Here is a 22,309-nt window from a genome sequence, read left to right as displayed (position 1 = left end):
TTTCCCCTTCTGGTTCCCCAATCCTCAAATCATAAATGTATGTTTCATTCCCTTTGCAAGATTTTCAACACCCCCCTAAAACAACTGGAAGCTCGCCTTGCCATTCCATGATAGTCAAAATGGCCAGGCTCCTACAAACCCTTAGGCATGTGCTTAGCTCTAAGCATTTCCATGTTCAGTTGGAAGATGTGCAGAAATCTGGAAGAACAGATACTAACGTGTGTTGTGGGTTTTATTTTTTTTTTTCCCTCTTCAGTATGTGGAATGTTTTATCTTGGGAGATATAGGGAGAACATAAGGCTAAAGGGTGAGATCTGGGCTCCACTGAAGTCAATTGAAAATCTCCCATTGAATTCAAATGGCGCCCAGATTTCACCCCATTTTGGGGGGGGGCAGGAGGAAGAGAAATCCAAGGAGTATAAAAACCAGGAGGCCAGATTGTCTCTCCATAAGGGTGCCTGGAAGAGGCTGTGTTTGGATGGATGTCTCCTTGCTTATGAAAAGGGGGTGGACCGCCATACTTCCATAGCACTAATCGCACCCCTGTACTCTGTAGATGCCTCTCTGTAATGGAGCACATGCAGCCCAAATGGAGACACCTGGAACAGGAGCCAGGCAACCAGGGAAAATCTTAAAGAAGACTCCTGCTCAGTGGGGAGGGGGAGGGAGGGAGGCAGTAGGTGTTCTCACTGCAAGCAAAACAGCCAGCTAGGGCAGGGACTGGGAGAAACTGGTGCCTAGCAGATCTCCTAGAGGAAATGGAAGAGTTTTTATATTTATGCTGTTTCATTTGTCTGGAACTTTGAGTGCTCCAGAAAGGGTAGAACTGTAAGCAACCTAGCTGGAGGGCTAAGATTCTGCAACCTGGAAGGGTTGGAGGCTGGCCAGAGCAGCAGAAAACCAGCTGAGAAACTGGTGGCTGTTTCACCACCCAGTGCTGCCAGGGAGTGCTAGAACATGGAGTGGTGCATGCAGGCAGGTGACAGACTCCTGGCCTGGAGGGGAAATTGAAACCTGTGAGTACTGACACCCCACTCAGTTTGGTTAATCAGGAAAGATGGAGCAACAGACCCAGACCTTGCTCCTGCAATTGAGGGAGGGAGCCTGCAGAAATAGCAAGAGGCACAATTTGCTGCTCAATAGTGGTTGCAGGAGGCCTACTTCCAGCAACAGGAGTGGTTGCGGAAGCAGCTGGGTTGATGGCTCCTAGGATTTTGGCTGGTGTTGGAGAGGATTGCTTGGGGCCACAAGTACTCCTTTTCTATAATCTAACAATCACTTTTGGGGACAGCCTGGGCATATCTAGTACGAATGCCCAATAATCAAGTGCAATTAGCTGGGCTACTATTCTAGCCAGGTTTGTAGCCTGGGGTCCTCTCTGAATGGCACCAGGACTCAGCCATATGTGGTACCAGTGAGGCTGGAAGGAGTGTCAGTGGAAGGCCTCGTGGACTCAGGTTGTGGGCACACCCTGGCTGGGAAAATAGGATTTTGGCAAAGAAGATGGACTGGCACCTCTCTGAACATGTCTCATGTGTGCATGGGGAAATGCTGTGGGTCTACCCCCAATAGAGAGGGAGCTGGGGATAAAAGAATGGAGAGTTCAGCTCTTTGCTGGGGTAGTAAGAGATGTTCTGAGACTGGTGACCTTGGTAAGAGACTGGTGTGGTATCCCAGTCCTGAGGGGGAGGAAATCGGCAACAACCTGAACCTGGAGCAACTTAGGATGGGGAAAGCCAACGGTTGTTTGGAAAAGAAATGGAGGGAACTGGACATTTGAGTTGAGACAGCTGTGAGGAGATGAGGGGAAGCCTTCATATCCTTTTCAGAGCTTACAGGGATAGGTTGAAAAGGTGTTTACAAGAGCTGGAGAATAGAAGCACTTCTCGGCAGAATTCTTTCAAACTGAGAATAAAACTAGAGTAAGAATTAGCACATTCTAGGGTGAAGATAGAGCATGAGGAACAGCAGTGCTCAATGCACGAGCAGGAGTTGGCCATGCAGAGAAGGATGCCAGGGAGCAGAAACTCACGTTGGAGACTGAACAGTGTACAGTTGGGCCCCAGACAGTACCTCATGTAGAAACAAGAGCTGTCTGGGTGACTGCATCCCCTCCACAGCACGTCAAGGCCTTGGTGTCAGGCCAGGGGCAAAAGCAGTGTTCCCTGGAGGCAGGGCAGTCGGAGGACACCTCAATGATGCAAAGGGAGACCAAGTTCTCAGTTCTATTTACAGTCTTTATGCGTTAGTTAAGAATCTTTGCCCTTTTCTTAGGGTTCAGACAGTATTTGAGTTCTCCTTTTTGCTAAACACTATCATATAATAAGATATTTCAAAAGGGATGCTACTTTGATTATGTTTTGAAGTGTTGAAAGAGGGGCCCAGGGAGGTTTATGTCATTTCTGTAGTTTCATAGTAGAACTTGTAGTAGGAAGTATTTCTATACTCTTTTAAATCCCTCAGTCCAGTCATTTTTGTTATGCAGTTCAGGGCACAAACACTGCCCACCATCCCTGAACACACCTACGCATAAAGAATTTAAACAGTATTTTAAAAGGATAACCATTACTGTTTCAACATCCGAAGAGAGGCTCTACTCTAAATGCCTTTCTAAGCTGTTGTGTTTGCTGTTGGTAAAGATTATCTTCTTGACTATTTATGGTTTTATCAGTAATATTTTGATGTGCAGGTTCATAAAGAGATGGAAATAAAATGTTTGCCATTTTACTTGTAAATGAGGAATATATAGTGAGTGACAATATTTTAATTCAAGCAAGAAAATGAAATATGTAGATGGAAAGAACTTAAATCTTTTCTAGTCCATCCCTCAGCAAATGTGGGGTGATGCATTTGTTTAGTCCCATAATACATCTCACATTCAGAGTCACTTTTCTGTTGGACTTAGAATTTTATATACAAATTTTTAAGGTGGTGGTAGAATTCTTTAATTTTTTTTAATGACTAATACCCAGAAAGAACAAACCATTTGAGAGCCAAACATACCCCACCCTACAGTGACAGAAGTACACCAGTGACATTACTACCTTGCTAGCCATTCTGAGAGAAGATCTCTCCCGTTTCCTCTCTCAGGTTGAAACCTGCCACTCAGCGGTTGCAACACTGCATAACTCAGGCTTCGTTATCTACAGAAAAGCAGGGAAAAGTGAGCATTGGTGGTGGAAAGTCTGGTGTCAAATTTAAACTTCAGTGGAAACATGGGGGAAATTCTGGACCAGGTGAGTGGCATTTAATGAATGTTGCACAATGTAGACTTACTAATAGCCAGGGGAGTGCTTGTAAGTGGTTTTTTGTAAATCATTTGGCTAGCATGAGCAGACAGCTGTGGTTAACACTCCATTTTTGCGATATTTCCTGTGGCGCTTGTTGCAGGTTGTTGGGCTTTCCACCAGCTGCTGAAGCTTCATTTAGACACCAAATGCAGGAAATGTTGACAAAATACTAATAAAAATAAATTGTTTGATTTTCCTTGCCAAATACAAAGCAATGTTTCAAATGCTATACCAATTATGGGGCTGTGACTTCAAAGGGCTTTGGATCAGACCCTATGTATCTACTGGACAGTCCTCCAAAACAACCAAACCCTATCTTCACCTCTGGAGATACTGCTCCATGCCAATGTCCTGGAAAGTATTACCTCTGGAAGGTATCAATTCTGGGGAGGGCATCATTGCCAGGGATGTTTGTGCATTTGCATCCTAGCCATTAACCACCTGCTCTGCCACGTACCTGAATGGAGGAAGCCAGACTTCATGGTCTGGGGCTCGAAACCTGGTAAAAAGTGCTGGCCCACCAGAATACTACTGCTACTGATAATATGGAGCATATGGGCATCACATACCCAGCAATGTCTATATTTCACAATAGGACGTGCAGGCTGGCCATTTCTGTTCTCTAGTGCATGTGTTCATGATGCTTTTCCTTGGATCTCCGTTACCTACACAGTTACTGGTACAAGGCCTTTGGTTAATTGCACACTTGAGGTTTTCATTAACTAAAGACAACTAAATCCTGCCCAGTCACTAACTCATCTTTTCCTGTCTTAATTAGTTCACCATTTTTAACACCACTTATTATACCTCGCTAATAGTTTATCAAACATATGTCCTCCAGAAGCTATCGGGGCAGCAATTAGGCACAATTCCACAGGTGGTACTTCTCAAAGTTCTCCCAGAAGAGCTTCCTCTTCAATTTTTTTAAAAGTATGATCAACTGGAAATTAACAAGTAGTTCCTACAGCTACTTTGATCTTCACTAAATATCACTCTGTTCTCATCTCTTGCTCCTATGCCATACATTAACTGCTTGGATGCACATCTCGCTGCTCTTTTTAAAACAGTGTTTACTTCACAACCTTTTATACCTCTGTCTGGATTTGAAGAGTTTGTTTTTATTCAGTTTTTCTGATCCTAACTAATTCATCTTAGGTACCATGCATCCAGGTTCCTTCTGCTCTAATTTATGATCTTAGAGACTCCTTTAAGCCTTAGTACTCAATTGCACCATAGGCAGTTCCCCTAATCTTAATCTATTGGGCAGCGATCTTCCCAGTCACCTGTGGGCTCCTCTGCGGGCAAGAGTGGCTGGAGCACAGAGAGTTCTAGCCATACCCTCATCTCAAACACACCCCATCAAACCCTGGGCAGAGGTCCTGGAACAATTTCTCTAGTGGGGGTGCTGAGAGCCATTGAACCAAACTGCAAACCCCATATATAATGGAAACCACTTCAAGCTATGGGGGTGCGGGAGCACCCCTACTTTCAGCACCTATGACTCTGGGGCCTGTGTCTGCATGCTCTGTCCGAGGGCCTGGTAGGCCAGCCCTAGACTACTATGGTATCCCCTTTGCAGTAACAGAATTCTTGGCTGGGAGGAATCTGGCTGTCTTCCATCTCTAGGAGTGGTGGTGCAGGGTGAGAATACAGCCAAGTCATGGATTAGGTGTTTGAAGGAGTTGAGAGTGCACTAACGTGAAGTTTCAGGGGTGACAGATGAGAGGGAGCAGCCATGAAGACTTGTAACAACCATCAACTTACTTCTGGCTTGTTGGGTCTGAAAACTTGTGGAGTTAATTTATCAGGGCACCTTCAATTTCAGGGCAGGAAAGACAGGAGACTTGGGGTCCAAACCATCACCGTTTGGGCTCACAATGAATAAACGTGGGCAAACAAACCAGACTGATTCCAAAGAGCTCCATTCTTCAGGAGGGAAGGGACTTTAAAGGTACAGTACCCACGTACAATGACACAGATTGGTTATGAACCAGTCCCCAAATCCAAAAGGAATATGGCTCTATTCACAGCCCAGGTTCCAATTCCTTTAGACTGGAAGCTTCCTGTTGTTGATTAAAATTAATGCGAACAGCTGGATTTCCATGAAAGCAGTGGCTCTTAACCTTTCCAGACTACTGTACCCCTTTCAGGAGTCTGATTTGTCTTGCGTACCCCCAAGTTTCACCTCACTTAAACTACTTGCTTACAAACTCAAACATACATATACAAAAGTGTCTCAACAAACTATTAGTGAAAAATGGCTTGCTTTTTCATTTTTACCATATTTATAAAATCAACTGAATATAAATATTGTACTTATATTTCAGTACATATACTGCTCCATATAATAAACAAGTCATTATCTGTATGAAATTTTAGCTTGTACTGACTTCCCTACTGCTTTTTATGTAGCCTGTAGTAAAAATTTGGCAAATACCTAAATGAATTGCTTGTACCCTCGTGGAAGACCTGTGAGTACCCCCAGGGGTACACATACCCCTGGCTGAGAACCATTGCCTTAAAGTAGTCTTAAATTGTTGCTTTCATCCTACATCCAGAGTTCTAATTAGAATACCTCTTTTAAAGCTAATTAATTAGCAAACAAAAGAATGTGCCTCTTTCTCTTAATTATATGCTTGTTAATTTTAAATCTACAATAGAACCTCAGAGTTACAAACAACTTGGGAATGGAGGTGAGCTGTAACTCTGAAATGTTCGTAACTGAACAAAATGTTATGGTGGTTTTTTTCAAAAGTTTTTACAACTGAACATTGACTTAATACAGCTTTGACACTTTACTATGCAGAAGAAAAATGCTGCTTTCCCTTTTTTAAAAAATAGTTTAACACCGTCCTGTATTGTATTGGTGGGGCGTGGGGGTTCCATCTCTGCTGCTCCCTGATTTGTGTACTTCCGGTTCCAAATGAGGGGTGTGATTGACTGGTCAGTTCATAACTCTGGTGTTTGTATCTCTCTGAGGTTCTACGGTACCGTCATTAGTCTCTCTTGTGCTATATACTGATTATACTCCATACCTACCTTGAATGGCCTATTTGGCCGTGACCAGGTGACACGGCTCAGATGTTCTCCTCTGATCAATATCTGTCTGGGCACAGAAATGTACCTCCTGTGGTTCAAATGGCCTCTTGCTACATTCTGACTCGGGTAAGACTTCCGGGGTTTTTTTTCACCAAACAGCTCTGGTCATGTGGGTCCATCACCTTCTCCTCTCTTTAAATGTTTAGTAACTTTGCCATTTAAAAACTCTAACGATAGGTTTTCATTCTGCACTTGCTGCTGGTTCTCAGTCATGGCATTCTTTGTGTGACTCAACCATTAGAGCTGAGTGCATTATTTGTAGTGGGGGGAACTTGTGAGTTCAGAAGGGTTTTTCCCCCCTGTTTGCAAATTCTGAATGAGCGAGGCTTGATTCTTTCTGTTTGAGTGTGTTCTTTTTTGTAACGGAGTGGTTTGCGTAAAAAAGTCAGTCTATGGATTGCTGGCAGGTTGGTCACTATGGCTGAGAGTGTCAGAGCTGTCTAAGGGATTTGATGCATTTTAATGGAAACTGACACCCAAATCCTGTTGGCAGCTTTTACAGTCTCGGAAAGTGGGTATTTGCTCTTTGTGATTTGCTAGACACACCATGGGATTATTTACCCAAATCCCATGGTTTTGATTTTATTCTAATCTTATTGGATGACCTAAACGTTATCGATTTGGTATTCCTTTATTCTGCTTGAACTATTCACAAACAGGTTGGGATTGTTGCTGATTTGTTCCCTATTAGCAGTTGCTTGACTAATCTTTTCTATGAATAAAAAAGAAAAAGAAAGCACTTTTCATAATGGCCATGACAGCCCTTGTGGGGCACCTACTCCTGAGGGGTCTGCATTTGTGCTGGTATTTGTAACACTGGTTTGCTTTCTGCAAATATGCTGGCAAATAAAAAGTTTCACAAACGAATGTCTGTGTCCAAATGAATAAACAAGTAGCAAATACTGCAGAGTTGCTGATGTTAAAACAGGGAGAGCTTGTCTCTGACAATTTTAAATTATTTTTATTTAAACGTAATATAACCTTGTAAGCTGCAGCCTGCCCCTGCAGTCCAGAGCTCTGTCTTCCGGGACAGACAGGCCTATGGCTGTGCCCCCCCCCCCCCCCCCAACCTTCCTGCCCCTGTCCTTCTATAGCTCTAGAACAGGGATGGGCAAAGTTTTTGGCCTGAGGGTCACATCTGGGAATAGAAATTGTATGGTGGGCCATGAATGCTCACGAAATTGGGGTTGGGGTGCGGGAGGGGGTGAGGGCTCTGGCTGGGGGTGCAGGCTCCAGGGTGGGGCCAGAAATGAGGAGTTCAGGGTGCTGGAGGGGGCTCCGGGCAGGGGAGTAGGGTGCAGGGGTGGGGCTCGGGATGAGGGGTTTGGGGTACAGGAGGGTCCTCTGGGCTGGGATCGAGGGGTTCAGAGTGCGGGAGGGGGACTGGGGCTGGGACGCAGGGAGAGGCTCAAGGGTGCAGGCTCCGGGCGGCGCTTACCTCAAGTGGCTCCCGGAAGCAGTGGCCATGTGCCTACTCTGGCTCCTATGCGGAGCCGCGGCCAGGCAGCTCTGCACGCTGCCCTGTCTGCAGGCCAATGGGAGCTGCGGGAGGTGGCACTTGGGGCAGGGCAGCGTGCAGAATGGAGGCCCCTGGCTGCCCCGACACGTAGGAGCTGGAGCAGGGCCATGCCACTGCTTCCGGAAGCAGCATGGAGCAGCCCCGACCCTGTTCCCTGGCTGGAGTGCCAAAGCAGGGCAAGCCCCAAAGCCCACTCCCTAGCGGGAGCTTGAGAACTGGCTTAAAATGACTGGTGGGCCAGATCTGGGCCATAGTTTGCCAACCCCTGCTCTAGCAGCTCTTCCACACAGATACCAGCAACGTGATTCTGCTGGGTCTAGTCACGAGACTGTTCATAAATACTTTGTTTTCTGTATTTTTGCTAAAATGTTTGTTTTGCAGCAAATCTAGCCCATAACACAAGGTAAAATGGAAGGCTCTGCCCAGCTTTTTAGCAGTCATAGGTCAAACAGGATTGCACCAGAGTATAGCTGCTGGGGTTGTATTGTGATTGTGAGGTAGGGTGACCAGCTGTCCCGATTTTATAGGGACAGTCCCGATATTTGGGGCTTTTCTTATATAGGCTCCTATTACCCCCAACCCCTGTCCTGATTTTTCACACTTGCTGTCTGGTCACCCTATTGTGAGGAGTCCTGGATTGCTGGAAAGGACAGAAAGTTTGATGCATCTGCTAAACTAGGAAATCACCAAGGTCAAAATCTTCATATCAGGATTTTGACCCTGTTATCCATAAATTGGATTTCATTAATAGCTTCTTAGATTTTAAAGCCAGTAGGGATTGTTAGGAACATGTAGACCTGACCACCTATACGACACAAGCCAGAGAATCTCCCCTCCTGATTCTGGCATTAAGCCAGTCACTGCTCTTTGAGCCAGAGCACATCTCTTAGAAGGATATCCAGTCTTGATTTTAGAGACTGCAAATGATGGAGAATCCACCACCAGATCCTTAGGTAAGTTTGTTCCAATGGTTAATTACCCTCCCTGTAACCCCATAGCCGCAGCGAGGCACGCTGCTTTAACACAGACTCAGGGGTGATAAAGCAGGCAAAGTGCTCTGCTTTGTAAAAATGATTTCTCTAAAGCTGAAGGGGGGAAGTTTTTTGAGGTTGGTTGAAGCCAATAAAAATAAAATCCCTCTAGCCTCACTGTGTCTTTCCATTTCACACTTTCCGTCATGTCTGCCCCCTTTTCCCCCCCGCCACTTTTCCACCTCCAGATAGGTTCTGTTTTTGTCAGTCCTCACCTGAGTTCTCTCATCTTCTGCCCCTCCCCTTTACCTTCAGTATTGCAGTTCCCCCTTCTTTTTCCACTTCCGCTGGAACTCCCCGTCCCTTGCTCCCCTTACAGTGTTGCCTCTGCTGCCCTACTCCCTCCCTATCTATGCTGCTCCTGCCTTCTGTGAGCAGGTAGCTGCATTGGCAACTTATTGTGAGGCTCATGATCTGTTCCTTAAAGCCTCAGCCCCTGCAGTCAAATTATTTCAAGAGAGTTTTGGTTTTACTGCGCCTCACTCAGGCCTCCTGCCTGGTAGGCAGGGGCTGCAAGTTGTATGGGCCCGTAGTGCCCGTACTCCACCAATATGAGAGCACGGGGGCCCAGCTCCACCAAAGTTCAAGGCTGGGTCTCTCCCCAAGCCCTGCCTGCCACCCCCATGCGCCTCCCCCAGCCCTCCACCATCTGCCACCCCCGGGCAATTTAAAAGGGCTCAGGGCTCCTGCCACCACCGCCAGCAGCGGAGGCTAAGGTGGCTTCCTGCCCACTTTTTCCACTTCGAGAAGCAGCTGGTACGTCCCTGCAGCCCCTGTGGCGGGGGGAGTGTGTGTGTCTCCACGTGCTGCCCCCTCCCCGGATTTGCCAACTGTGGCCAATGGGAGCTGCGGGGGCGGTGCCTGCGGGCAGTGGTGCACAGATTCTTCTGGCCCCCGCCTAGGAGCTGCTGTCAGAAGGGGGGTGCAGGTTACTTTCAGGAGCCACCCAAGGTAAGTGCTGCACCCCTCACCCTCTCCCGCACCCCAAACACCTGCCCCAGCCCAGAGCTCGCACCCCAACTCCCTCCCAGAGTGTGACCCCCTCCTGCACCCAAACTCCCTCACAGAGCCTTAGGCAGGTGTGGGGGGGAGGGACTTGGACCCGTTCTGGGCACCACCAAAAACTATACAAACCTGCTGCCCCTGCAGGACAGCGCGCAATGTGGCTGTCAAGGTGCTCTCAGCTGTCTTAAAATGGATGTGTTGCCGTGGAGTCAGTTTGCACATACACGTCATACAAATGGTCGTGTGGCCTAAATGCCATACAGGTAACAGCTACATTGAAAATAGCAGGTACTGCAACAATCTCATTGAACGTTTTTATTTGCTTACCCTCTCACAAGCATAAAGATGTTTCTGTCTATTGGTGGTACATACAATAGGCACAGAATTGCTAGGCATTGCAGCCTCATAAATATTTACTTGGAGGGTAATTATTGAGGGGGACACAGCATCCTTTCATTCCAGATGGTGCTTCAAGAAAACAGTTAACACATACAGAAGGGAGCTAAGCACAAAGAGGAAATGAGGCATGCAGACAGCCTTCCAGTTATTCACCATTGTTCTGTGAGTTGTAAAAGCTAGAGATGATAGGTTTTAGAGGAGTAAAAGATTTCTCCCCTGTGCCATTGTGGATCTTCCATATGGCCAAGTCATACATTAAGAAAATTAAATGGAAAGCTTCTCAGCTCGACAGCTTACCATGCTGTGGTGGAATGCAAAAAATTTCAGGGTCTATATGGGTCAGAAAGGTGAGGTATCTACAGCTTCAAACTTGCCTACTAACCAGTAGGTGCTGATGAGAAACTGTGCCCTTGCTTTAATCTAATGAGCGTTTTTCAGAAATGTGAGCATCGTTTTCTGAGCATCTTTCATGATTACACCTTTGTAATCATAAGTTTCTCTCTTAAGCTTCAGCAGCACACACAGGATTCTGTCTGCAAACTGATTCACTGCGAGTAATGTTTTGCAGACATTTTCCCTTTGCATTTCTCCACTGGTTACGGAGCGAGATGTGCATCTTTCTGTGAGTAATGAAATGTGTGCTTTACGGCTGTTCACAACCCTTTAAATGGTTGAGTTATAATTGATTTGGTTGTTGTGGAGGTTTTCTCACCTCTAAGTCGCTAAGTACCCCTGCAGTCCTCTCAAGTAGTCATTAGCATCCCCTTATATCCATTTAGACACTCATCTGCACAAAGTAATAAATCTAAATTATACTACAAGAAACAGCTGTAATTAAAGGAGGATTAAAATAGAAAGGAGTTTATTTTAAACTGCCTCTACATTTGTTTTTAAAATGCTGACTGAGCCATAGACATCCCTGACCACTTACATTAGTTAACACTTTTGTGGTTAAAATGCACATGCATTGCACAGTCACGGAGTCAGTAATTTTTCATATGCCTCTTTCATACGTCCAACATGGATAATTTAGTGGTGACCTGATGGTTTGTGCTCTGTTTTAGGGGAAATCCAGATTCATGACTCAGACTCACTCACTCACTGGTATCGCTACAGATGTAACATTAACAAAAAGATGGATCGCTTTATATGTACCATAGGGTTCAGTGTACCTGGAGACACACACTAGTACTACAGGGCACATACACAGAGCTTTTCCTCCTTGGCTCTCACCGCACTTCACACGAAGGTAAGTCAGTATTATTAGCCCCGCAGTATAGGTAAGGACACAGAGGCACAGAGATTGGCTTGCCCAAGGCAACACACTAAGGCTACATTTACCCTTTGAGCTGGGAATTACACACCCAGCTCCATGAGACATACTCACGCTAGCTCTTATCAAGCTAGCATGCTAAAAATAGCCATGTACCCTCAGTAGCGCGGGCAGGGGCGAGCGGTAGGATAGGCTAGCCACCCTGAGCAGTTACCCATGGGTCTGGGCAGGTTTGTACGCAAAGTGGCTAGCCCATGCTGCCGCTGCTACGCTAGCAGAGTTGGACCTCAAAGGGGATTCTCTGACTTCCAATCATCTGCTTTAATCGCTAGACTCTGCTGCCTCTGTACAACACTGCTCATTCTAGAGTACAACAGGGTTGCAGAATCTGTTTGCAATCTGTTTGTTCTCTACGTCTTAAATGGTGGGATTGTGTGTGTGATAGCTTTTAAGTATCAGTGGATAAGCATAATCAAAAGCTTCGTATGCACAGGCAGAGAGGAGTATAACTCTGAAGAGAATGCCAGTACCTGGACTGCTGGAAATTCACTTGAGTCCCTAATAATGAAAAAAGACAGTTTTTTCATACACTACAATAAGAGCAACACAAGACCAGCACTGGCATGTTACTGTACAGGCTTCTACACATGGAGTGCTGATTCTCCTCCCTTGCCAGCCTAAATCAAACATGCTTCTAGTGAAGTTAGCAGAGCCACACTAGTGTACGCACGAGGAGAGTTCTACCCATGGAGGTTTTCACATTTTCCACCTCTTGTGCTAACGGATTGAGTTTATCAATGAGACCTCATCATTTTTAGATCATTAACATGTTGAAATGTTTAACCCACCAGCTACCAAATGAGAAGTTAGCAGTGAGGCTGGCCAGCCTCTGTCAGAACCTGCACTGTGTCAGAAAGGACACGTAGTGCTGTCTAAGCATCCTGCAGGAGTTTCCTTGCAGAGTGAATACATCCAGGAGTGTGGAACATGCCAATTTTGGCATGTGCTGTAAACCACCATTGGCTCAATGCTCCTACAAATTACACATCCCACTTCTAAACAGCTGTTTCCCCTGTCTAGCATACCTGACTGATATCTCCATCTCTGATGTAGACACGCATTATTACAGCTGTTCTCAGAGCACAAGACAGGCATGTGCAAAAGGACTTGCTAAGCTGAGGAGAGAAGCTGTTACGAATAATGCCTGCATATCTGAGAGCTGAATCAATAGTTCGATCCTTAGAACCCTCCTTTTAAAAAAAAAAAAAAAAAAAAAAAAGAGCTTGGCCACATTCGTAGATGTATTCCCTGTTTGCACATAGGTGAGAGAGGTAATGGATCACAAATGTATCTGATTCATTGTAAACATGTATATGGCACCCCTCTTCTCTGCACAATGCATGCAGGTAGCAGGGAGAAATTTAAGACGAAAGAGGCCACAATTTCTTGCAAAAGATGCAGCTGCTCAGCATCAGTTTTTCATATTTCTGCGATGGTGGGAAGTAGGCAAGAGTTAACCTTTGCTCCCTTCCAGGCACACTTGCACTCGGAGATCCAGCTGTGGATCATGGCTTTTTTATCTACATGAAAGCATCGTGGGTAACTTTGCTTATTAAGAACATCTCCCTTCACAATTTTGTTATAGCTAGAAGATTTCAGCTCTTCTTTTTCGGTGCCACCTCCTGTTTTGAACACAGCACATTGTCTTCGTAGAGGGCAGCTCAAAACCTTGTTTCCTTGCAGTTTCTCTTTGGGTGGATGTGGCCATAGCCGTTTACCATCAATAAATAAGGTGCAGTTTTCTTTCTGAGTTTGATCATTTTCTGAAACAGCCATTATCTTACTGCTTTTCAGACACTTCTGCTCTGGGCAGCTATTTTCTCTCTCAATTGGTCTTGGAGAGGGCAGCCTTGGAAAACTGAATACCCCAGCTAGATCTTGCTTCTCTGTCATTTTTTCTTGAGAGGTGAATGGATGAATTTCACCCCCCGTCCTGGTATCACAAGGGCTGAAATGGCTATGCTGTGAGTCATCCGTGCTAGAGCTTTCATCATAAACATACCCCCTATAGTGTCGTGTCTTCTCTGCCTGTGCGTACAACTGTTCTAGTGGATCAGCCCTGGTACAAGGGTACAGCTTTGCATTGTCAAGTACTAGACTAACTTTTTCTAAAGACATCCTGTCTGAGAAGATGTTGGCCAATTTGCACTTTGGAATGACTTGCTGTGCCATTGCCGGCTTTGGGAACCAGGACGCTCTTTGGAGTGTTTCTAATACCTTCTGGTCTTGGAACGTATAGGGGTTTTCAGGAAACCCTGGGAAGGTGGGCCTTGCTAAATGGCAGATAGATTGAAGGTAGTCATCACTGGAACAAGAATCTGAGTCGATAGAGAAGCTCCCAAAGCCTTTTGTGTGGCCGGTTACATCTTCTAAAATTTCCTCCTGGGTTTCGCAGATAGTTGGGAGAGGCTTTGATGTAGTCAGTCGTATGCGGGGTGCCATTGCTGCAAAGAATATACAAGATCTTATTAGCATATGCAAATGATCAACTATGTTACAGGAACTATTTCGTTTGACCTCTTCTCCTCTCCCCCGCCCCTGCCGTAGTCAAGAACTAAGCAGTAGCGTACCTGGGAACTTTAGAACCATACTGTTGTTAAATCTTTATTTCAAGCGTTTCAGAAAGGGGTAATGAACAAAATATACCACATGGCTGATTACTCAGACCTGGTCCAGGAAAAATAATTCAGTAAAGAAGCTCATGCAGCTGAAATTCCTGGCAGAAACTTTCTTCCTTTCTAAAACAATGCAAGGGGAAAACACATAAGCAATCAACAGATTTGCACAATATCATTCTAGCACAGTCAGTTTTGGAGGAGCAAGATTATCAGAAGAGGCCTAAGGGGGGCTCCTGCCTGCTGTCCTTACTCACTCGCTTCCCTGTTGTGTGTCACGCTGTATAACTGGGTGGCTTGCCTGAGAAAAGTGTGAGATTGGGCCCTAGTTAATAGGGGAACTATTTGATATTAAATGGACGTTACGTTTGAGCTTTTCCATAAGGCCAAGAAATAACATACATGATGGTGCAAAAACATCCTCCCTTTCACCCTTTCCGGTGGCTGTATAAATAAATGTAATTCTACTGCTCTGCTTATGCAGATGCAAAGGGAATAAAATGTAGCTCCATCGCCATATGAGTAATACGTGCAGTTCTTGATGGTTGCGGCTCCTGCACTGCTCCCACCCAAGTCAGTGGGAATTGTTTAAAACTAGCATAAAATCTTAAGGATTGTTTCAGTTCTCATAGTGCTGCTTCCAGTTTGTTTATTGGTTTAAAGTATTTTCTGGCAGAAATGACCATATTATGCCCTTTATCCAGTTGTTGACTATCTTCTTCTAAATTGTTTGCGGTGTTGTAACTGGGTGTTTTCCCCAGGATATGAGAGAGGCAAGGTGGGTGAGAGAATATCTTTTATTGGACCAACTTCTGCTGGTGGAAGGTTCAAGCTTCATAGAGCTCTTCTTCGGATCTGGGGAAGGTAACCAGAGTGTCTTAGCTAAACACAAGTTGGAACAGCTTGTTAAGCCTAAGGGGCTCACACATGCTGTAGGAGACCACTTAAAATGAAGTGGGTAGTTAAAGATTAGCAGGCAGTGAGGTGTATTACAAATTTTTGTAATGAGCCATAAAATCAATGTCTCAGAGTCCACGGTTTTCGCTGTCTAGCAGAGTTACAAATGTAAGTTCCCAGGCTCCCTTGATCAGACTTGTATGAGCATACTCAGAGTAGAATGGTACAAACTCCACTGTATGCTTACATACATAATTAGGTATTTATATACATCTATCACTTTCTTTATTGCTGGAAATAAATCCTGGCTTTGTTGAACCTCTACAGCAAGTTGACCACGTATAAAATGCAAACAATCTGCTCATCCTCAGCACACCGTGTAGACGTTGCTGTGTACTCTCCCACCTGCTCTGCTCTATTCCTGGTTTTTTATCTTCGAGCAGGTCTGCACCGGTAGTGCTGCATAGGCACGGCTGCGCTGATGCGGCTGTAGCGCGTCTGGTGAAGACGCTCTATGCTGCTGAGAAAGCGGCTCCTACTGTCATAGGGCAAGTGTGGACAGCGCTTAGGTCACTGTAACTTGCATTGCTTGGGGTGTGTCATCTTCACACCTCTGAGCAATGTAAGTTAGATCGACTTAAGCAGTAGTGTAGACCTGCCCTTAGATACAACCAGAAAAGTAAACCGAGCCCAGAAATTATTGAACTTAAAATAAGTCCCATCTGTTTAAAGTAGGTGTTAGGTTTGCTTTTTACTTCCCTTCTTTTCCATCTACTCTTCCTCTTTAAAGCCTCTAGATAAGAAAATTAGGTCTTGATTTTTGCTCCCGTCTGTGTTTTGCCATCAATGTCAGTGATAGCAGGATCAGGGCCCAGCTGTCCAAAAGTGGGTGTTTTAGAGTTAAATATCCCAATGCGTACCTAGAGAAATGGCCTGATATTCAAAGGGGCTGGGCACCTGCAACTCCCATTAACTTCCTTTCTTGCTCACATGGCCCCTTCTCCCAGAGCAAACAAAAATCCAATTATGCATTTCCAATGAAACCTTCAAATGGCAGTGGGTTGATTTCAGACTCGTGGTACGTCTACACAGCAGTTGAGAGGTGCAGTTCCCAGCTCAGGTAGACGGATGCATTAGCTCTGCTCCAGAATACGCCCCTTTCCCCCCGCCCCCCACAGCAGGGTGGGGTGGCATGGGCAGTGGCTTGGGCTTGCCACCCATGTACATACCCAGGGAGTCGTGTGGGATATTCAGGGGGCTGGCCTGAGCCAGTGTGCCACTATACTATTTTTAGGGCCTAGCTAAGTCTACCTGAGCTATGTCTACCTGAGCTGGGAATGACACCTCCAAGCTGCTTTGTAGACACACCATCCTGGTTGTGGTCCCTCTGCTTCCCCTCCCATGCACACTCACACAGATACGTCTGACCTGGCTGAACTCGGACAGAATCCAGCTGAGATCACATCAGCACCGCGGTGGTAGAAAGCCACGCAGAGGTCATGTGACAGCACTAGGCCCTGTGACCCACCTAGTCCCCCAGCTAGGTGCAGGGTGGGAATAGCAATACTCACTGAACCTACAGATATGTGGACTCCCCTGTGTTTGAGATCCCTGAAGGTTCACAAGCTCTAATGGCTGTAATCCCATTTAAGCAGCACTCCAGACAAAGGATCTATTTCAATTCCAGCTTTTGAGACCCCCTCCTTTTTCCTTACCTGGATATATATTTTTTTTCTCTTTTAGCTGGGTGTATTTCTAATCTTCAGTTTTCAGCACCTTTCTCTCCTTGTTTCCAAGACGGAAGATATGCTGTCTAAAACTGGACTGTGCATCAGGCTAACAGCTTCCAGTCAGCTGATTGTGCTGTTCTTTTGTTGTTGTTGCTAAATATAGACTGCTGGATCCCTTGCATTTCCTGAGAATCCTAATTTGATAAATGCCTTGTATTACTGGAAAGGCAGAATGGAATCAGCGAGGCAGGACAATGGTATTATCAGCAAAACGGCTTCGACAGCAAATCCTCTTTGCTTTGGGAATGTGGTCATGATCAGGTATAATGTTTTACATTTTCAGAGAGTAAAAGGTAAAAGTGTTATGTACGTGTCCTGGAGCCACAGGAAGAGAGCAGCTGTATGTGCATTGCACTGAGTCTGTGTGAAAATACTAGCAGTATATTCCTCTTGATTCTCAGCTGCTCGCTTCAGGTGGGGGTGAGGGAGAAACACAAGGGAGCTGGTTACAGATCCTTGATCCTGGAGCCATCTGAAGTTTTAGAAGAGCCTGTTGGCTGCACTAATTTATGCCAGCTAGCAAAGGATCCGAAGGGACTGTCTGCCAAATGGGGATAGCCGGAGCACAGCATGCCCCTGGTCTGCTCCTCTCCACGCTGCCCGTGACAAGCTTGCTGTGCTAGAGGTTGCAGGAAGAGAGGTGCTTAGGGTTGTTACGTTGCCTCTATTCCCACTGAGAAGGAGATCCAGGTGGCTTCTCTGTTTCTTGCACTAGAGTGGCACAAAGTGAACAGCACAATTTGGACTAGTGGATAGAGCACTGGACTGGGAGTTGGCAAATCTAGTTCTCTTCCTGGATCTGCCACTGACCTGCTGTGTGACCGTGGGCAAATCACTTCTCCTCTCTTTGCCCTCCTACCTTTTTCTTTGTCTGGTTAGATTGTAAGCTTTCGGGTTCGGAGGGGAGGGGAGATGGAGATATATAATGTGGCATGGAGCTCTCATGCCAGGTGCCAATCATCATCTTGACTACTTGGTAGGTTGCATCCTTTGCCCTACACTGCCTCTGTTTGTAGATCTCTTTAGTTTGAAAGTTCTTTGGAGCAGGGACAGTCTTTCTATCTTTATTTACAATACCTTGCCTATTTGGGGCACCACTACTGTCCTACAAAAAAACCAGAATGAAAGGATGAGGAAAGGTTCCAGATTACTGGAAATGACCATTTTATTAATAGCTCTTCAGCATCCCTTTATCTGTAGAGTATTGGCCAATGTGTGTTGCTGCACCAAAAATGAATCATCAGTGCTGCTGCTAAGCATTATGTAGCATTCCTTAATCCACACACGTCAAAGTGTTTAGACAAAGGTGCGTCCGCACCATTATCCCTTCTTCTGCAGGGATGCAAGAACTTGGTCAGTTTAAAAGTTACCTTCGTTAGAAGTTCACATGAAGGGCTTACAAAGTCCCCTTCGTTTCCATGTGGTCACTCGTGGAATAAGATACTATGCACCATGAATAAGGGTGGCAAAATGGATGTTAATGAGGTTGCCATACAATGGGCATGAGACCACCGGGCCTAAAAGCACAAACTGCTGCAGCTTGAGCTAAAAAGCCCAAACTTTTGTCTGGGGCTATATCAGACTCAGATTCTTTGTGGATCAACACTGGGGGTCGGGGGGAGGAGAAGGACCTGTAAAACACACTTACAAGGGGGTTTCACTAACACCACACCTCCACTTTGCTATTAACTTATTAATATGAATCTCAGCCTTAGAATCAAAGACCAGTGGAAACAACCATGCTGTCATCCATGGCAAACTCCTGATTCTGTGAGGTGCTGGTCACCCTCAACTCCTTTTGACGTATGTCCTAGATAGAAGTACGACCGTTGGTGGGACATGACCCCTCAGCACTTGAGACAACACGTGGTAGGATCAGGCCTCACTGTGTAGTTTTCAAAACCATGTTGAATCGTAAAGTGTCTTCCCTCGACTTTGTGGGTGAGAGGGAAAATGTGAGGACAAAATATTAAAATGCAATTCAGAAATACTTAATACACTGTGGCTAAGAAAAAATCCAGAATGGGAAATGCCATAAAATTTGTGTGAGCAACATCATGCTGATAGATTTAATAATGACTGACTTGACCATGCTAAGTTGATGGACAAGGAGATATTCACCTATGTAGTAAAATGTCTCCAGTAGGAGAATCCTCCAGCTCCTGTCTCAATTGCTGAGTCTTGATGTACAGCAAAGGGGAGCTATTGTGCACTTTTAATGGGGCTAAGCGATCATATTCCCCCTGTAACTGAACCCTTACCCATCTGACAGGCTTAGCAGCAAACCTCATCCTGCTCTTGTTTACACTGGAATAAATCTGGAGTAGCTCCACAGATGTCAGTGGAGTTACTCCAGATTTATCCCAGATGGAGCTTAGAGTAGAATCTAGCCTGAAGATGAAACTCAGGAGTTTGTGCTTCAGAACTTTTTTACACTGTAATTCAGGGAGGACAGAATTCCAACCAGATGGCCCCGAACCCATCTAGTTTATCATTACGGCTGTAAATAATCTTTTCAAAACAGGTAACATCTACCATCGAGATGCACTAGTTTTGTGATTTGTGAATCAAAGGCTTCTTCTGCATCCTCTTAGTTGGTCCCCGGACATGTAAATGAATGAAATATGACTGAATTTGCCCTTCAGCACTAACCATTGCAATTATCTCAATATAATTATGTAGAACTGGCGGAACAGGGGGATGGATAAAGATTACCTGTCTTAATTCAGGACCTCTTGTCTACCACTCAATCTACAATACATTTTTAAACGGGGTTGCCATGAGATTTCTTTGGTTTAAGCAGGTTCCAAACGCTGACTTCCCCATACCACTAACCATAGTCAGGATTAATTTGACCTTCCCTGTATAGGTGAAATGGTGAGCGATAAGGCATATGGGCCCCAATTCAGGAATGCACTTAAGCATGTCAGTAAGACTTTCCTGACTAAGGATGGATTTAGGCATGTTCTTAAGTGCTTTCCTGAATTAGGATCATACAGAGTAAAACTGCATCAGTCTGGCTTTTCTAGCTGACTGCTGCTGTTCCCACCTTATGTCAACACGCTACACGTCTATGAAGACTGGGTGTGATTTTGATCTTTCTTTTTACGTACAATTGTGGGGAAAATACAGCACATGAAAGCTGGGCCTTGAATGTGCTCTTTGTCCACCTCCTCAATAGCAAGAGAGAGAATGTATTCCTTCCTTCAGTATTTCTCAACCGTATCAGATTGGCAACCCTTCAATCAAAAATGTTCACAACTCCCTTACTTTTTTTTTTTAATTTAAACTCTGCTTATATTATTTTTGTATGTTTTGAGAACTTGACAGAGAAAACTTGACCTTGAAGGATAAGGGAGTGTGGGGAGTGAGATTGTCTTTACTTTAGGCCTTTTCTGCATGGGTGAAATTGACTTTTCTAGCTATTCCAGTATAATTTAGCTATTCTGAAATAACTCCCCTGTGGGGAAACTCTGATCTGGAATAAAAATGCTTTTATTCCAGAATAATTACTTTGCTTTGTGGGCAGAGTAATTATTCCAGAGGAAGGTATCCCTAGAGGGAGCTATTCTGGAATAACTACTCCGATCAATTTTCCCAGAGTAGACAAGCCTTTGGATTGTTACAGAACTTTCAATACCTTGTGACCACCCTGATTATCTTTTTGTGACCCTCCTGGGGGTTGCAACCCACTGGTTGAGGAAACACTGCCTTAGTTCATTACAAATGCACTGAAATACATTCCCACAAATACACTGGGACATTCAGTGTGTTGTCTTCAAAGAGCAAGAATAGGTATAGAGCTATTAGTAACTACTTAGGGCTTAAATTTCCCCTCCTTGCCTTGCAAGGATAGTAATTACTGTAGAATGGAAAACTCAGAATACATTTACATAAGCAGATGGGTTACAAATGCCTGGCATAATCTCAATGGAGAAAATGACTAGCCTGAAAGGGGTTGGGAGTGGGGAATAACAAATGCTTGTGCATGTTGTTCCTTTTTATAGAGTACTCCTGAGATGCATTTGTTTGTGCAGACATCACTCTTTTCTGCTGTAGCCTGACCCCTCCTTGAAAGAGCCAGGGCCCAATCCAGCAAAAGTTAACAGGGAAATCTCAATGTGACCCTCTTTGGGAATAGGGACTGACTTGTGTGAATAAGGTTGCAGATCAAGTCTTGGTGTGACCTGAGTGTTCCACAGTACTTTGGAGCTACTACAATAAAGTTCACCTTGGCCACTCTGACCTATGGTGAAAATATAGTTCTCAGATCAAATGTTCCTTACTCAAATATCAAAGCACAATGCTTTTATTCCAGCTCTCTGATGATATTGTAGTAAAGTTACATTTGCTTGACTCCAAGAATATTGGAATAGTTATTTAAATCCTTTTAAACAAGTCTGTTCTTTGCAATCTTTTTCCTACTTTTATTTAATTAAACATTTTAAGTGTAAATGGTTTCTTTTGAAAATACCAACTATATATACACACAAACATTTAATGTTGCCCTCAGCTTGTGCAGAGCAATACTTTAGTTTTTTTTACCTTACCTTCACCGCAGCCCTTCTTTTGTGTTTCTTCAAAAGGATTGTCCAAAACATGACAACACTGAGCCTTTTAAAGGCTCTCTGTCACTTCTGGAAGTGCTTGATGTTTCTCTCATGCCCTTTGAAGAAAGCTTTGGCATGGCCCTCCCCAACCTTGTAATTCTGTATTTATACCCTTCAGAACGAATGCAATAAATCAGCATTCCTGTGTGCATGAAAACCATAACGGACTGGGATTAACAATAAAGGAAAACAGCAAAGGGAGCATTGCTCATGCCACTGAGAGCGTAACTAGCTATCAGTCATCGAGAGCTTAGTTGGAGCTTTTAGGGCTAAACTTTCAAAGTGATCATTGGATTTTTATTTTATTTTATTTTTTGGAGGGGTGTGTCTCCATTTTTAGAAGCCCAGTTTAAACCACCATGGGGGCCTGATTTGCAGAAATGTGGAGACCAGATAGTTCTAGTTTAACATAAATGGGATATGCAGGTACTCAGCACCCCTTTTAAGATCAAGCCTTTGGTGTCTTGTGTTGGGCACCCAAAAGGAGTGGTCACTTCTATGTACACTAAACATATTAGAGCTGGAATAGCTGCCTCTGATTGTAGCAAAAATAAAATTGAGTTGAGGGGGGAAAATCACTAGACTGATTTCTTACTCTCTCTCTCCCCTCCCTGGCTTCCTCCCCCCGCATTAGTTTTACCACTGGTGAGAATTTTGATTTGCTTGAATGTAGCAGGTAGTAAATGGCACAACCGACCCAACACCAAATTCAGGCAGCTGC

The 22,309-nt window shown here is 44.8% G+C and overlaps 1 protein-coding gene across 2 annotated transcripts; it reads right to left on the bottom strand.

Annotated features, from left to right (window-relative positions):
- Positions 1–10,253: 10,253 nt before the first annotated feature.
- Positions 10,254–21,664, bottom strand: LOC141992736 (uncharacterized). Of its 2 annotated transcripts, XM_074962075.1 has the most exons (3): positions 21,529–21,664; positions 16,904–17,112; positions 10,254–14,120 (listed from the first exon to the last, which is right to left on the bottom strand). In XM_074962075.1, exon 3 carries the CDS (start codon positions 14,116–14,118, stop codon positions 13,096–13,098), a length of 1,023 nt encoding a protein of 340 aa, XP_074818176.1. In that variant the 5' UTR covers positions 14,119–14,120; positions 16,904–17,112; positions 21,529–21,664; the 3' UTR covers positions 10,254–13,095. The 2 variants fall into 2 exon arrangements, with proteins under 2 accessions (XP_074818176.1, XP_074818177.1); XM_074962076.1 differs by lacking the exon at positions 16,904–17,112.
- Positions 21,665–22,309: the final 645 nt, after the last annotated feature.

The sequence above is a fragment of the Natator depressus genome, chromosome 8, assembly GCF_965152275.1.
Source record: "Natator depressus isolate rNatDep1 chromosome 8, rNatDep2.hap1, whole genome shotgun sequence".
Lineage (NCBI taxonomy): Eukaryota > Metazoa > Chordata > Testudines > Cheloniidae > Natator > Natator depressus.
The sequence above is the reverse complement of the archived record's forward strand: the minus strand, read 5'-3'. Positions and strand labels throughout refer to the sequence as shown.

Bases quoted from the DNA above. Each gene is read 5' to 3' on its own strand.
- LOC141992736 (XM_074962075.1), bottom strand. From the start codon at position 14,118: ATGGCACCCCGCATACGACTGACTACATCAAAGCCTCTCCCAACTATC.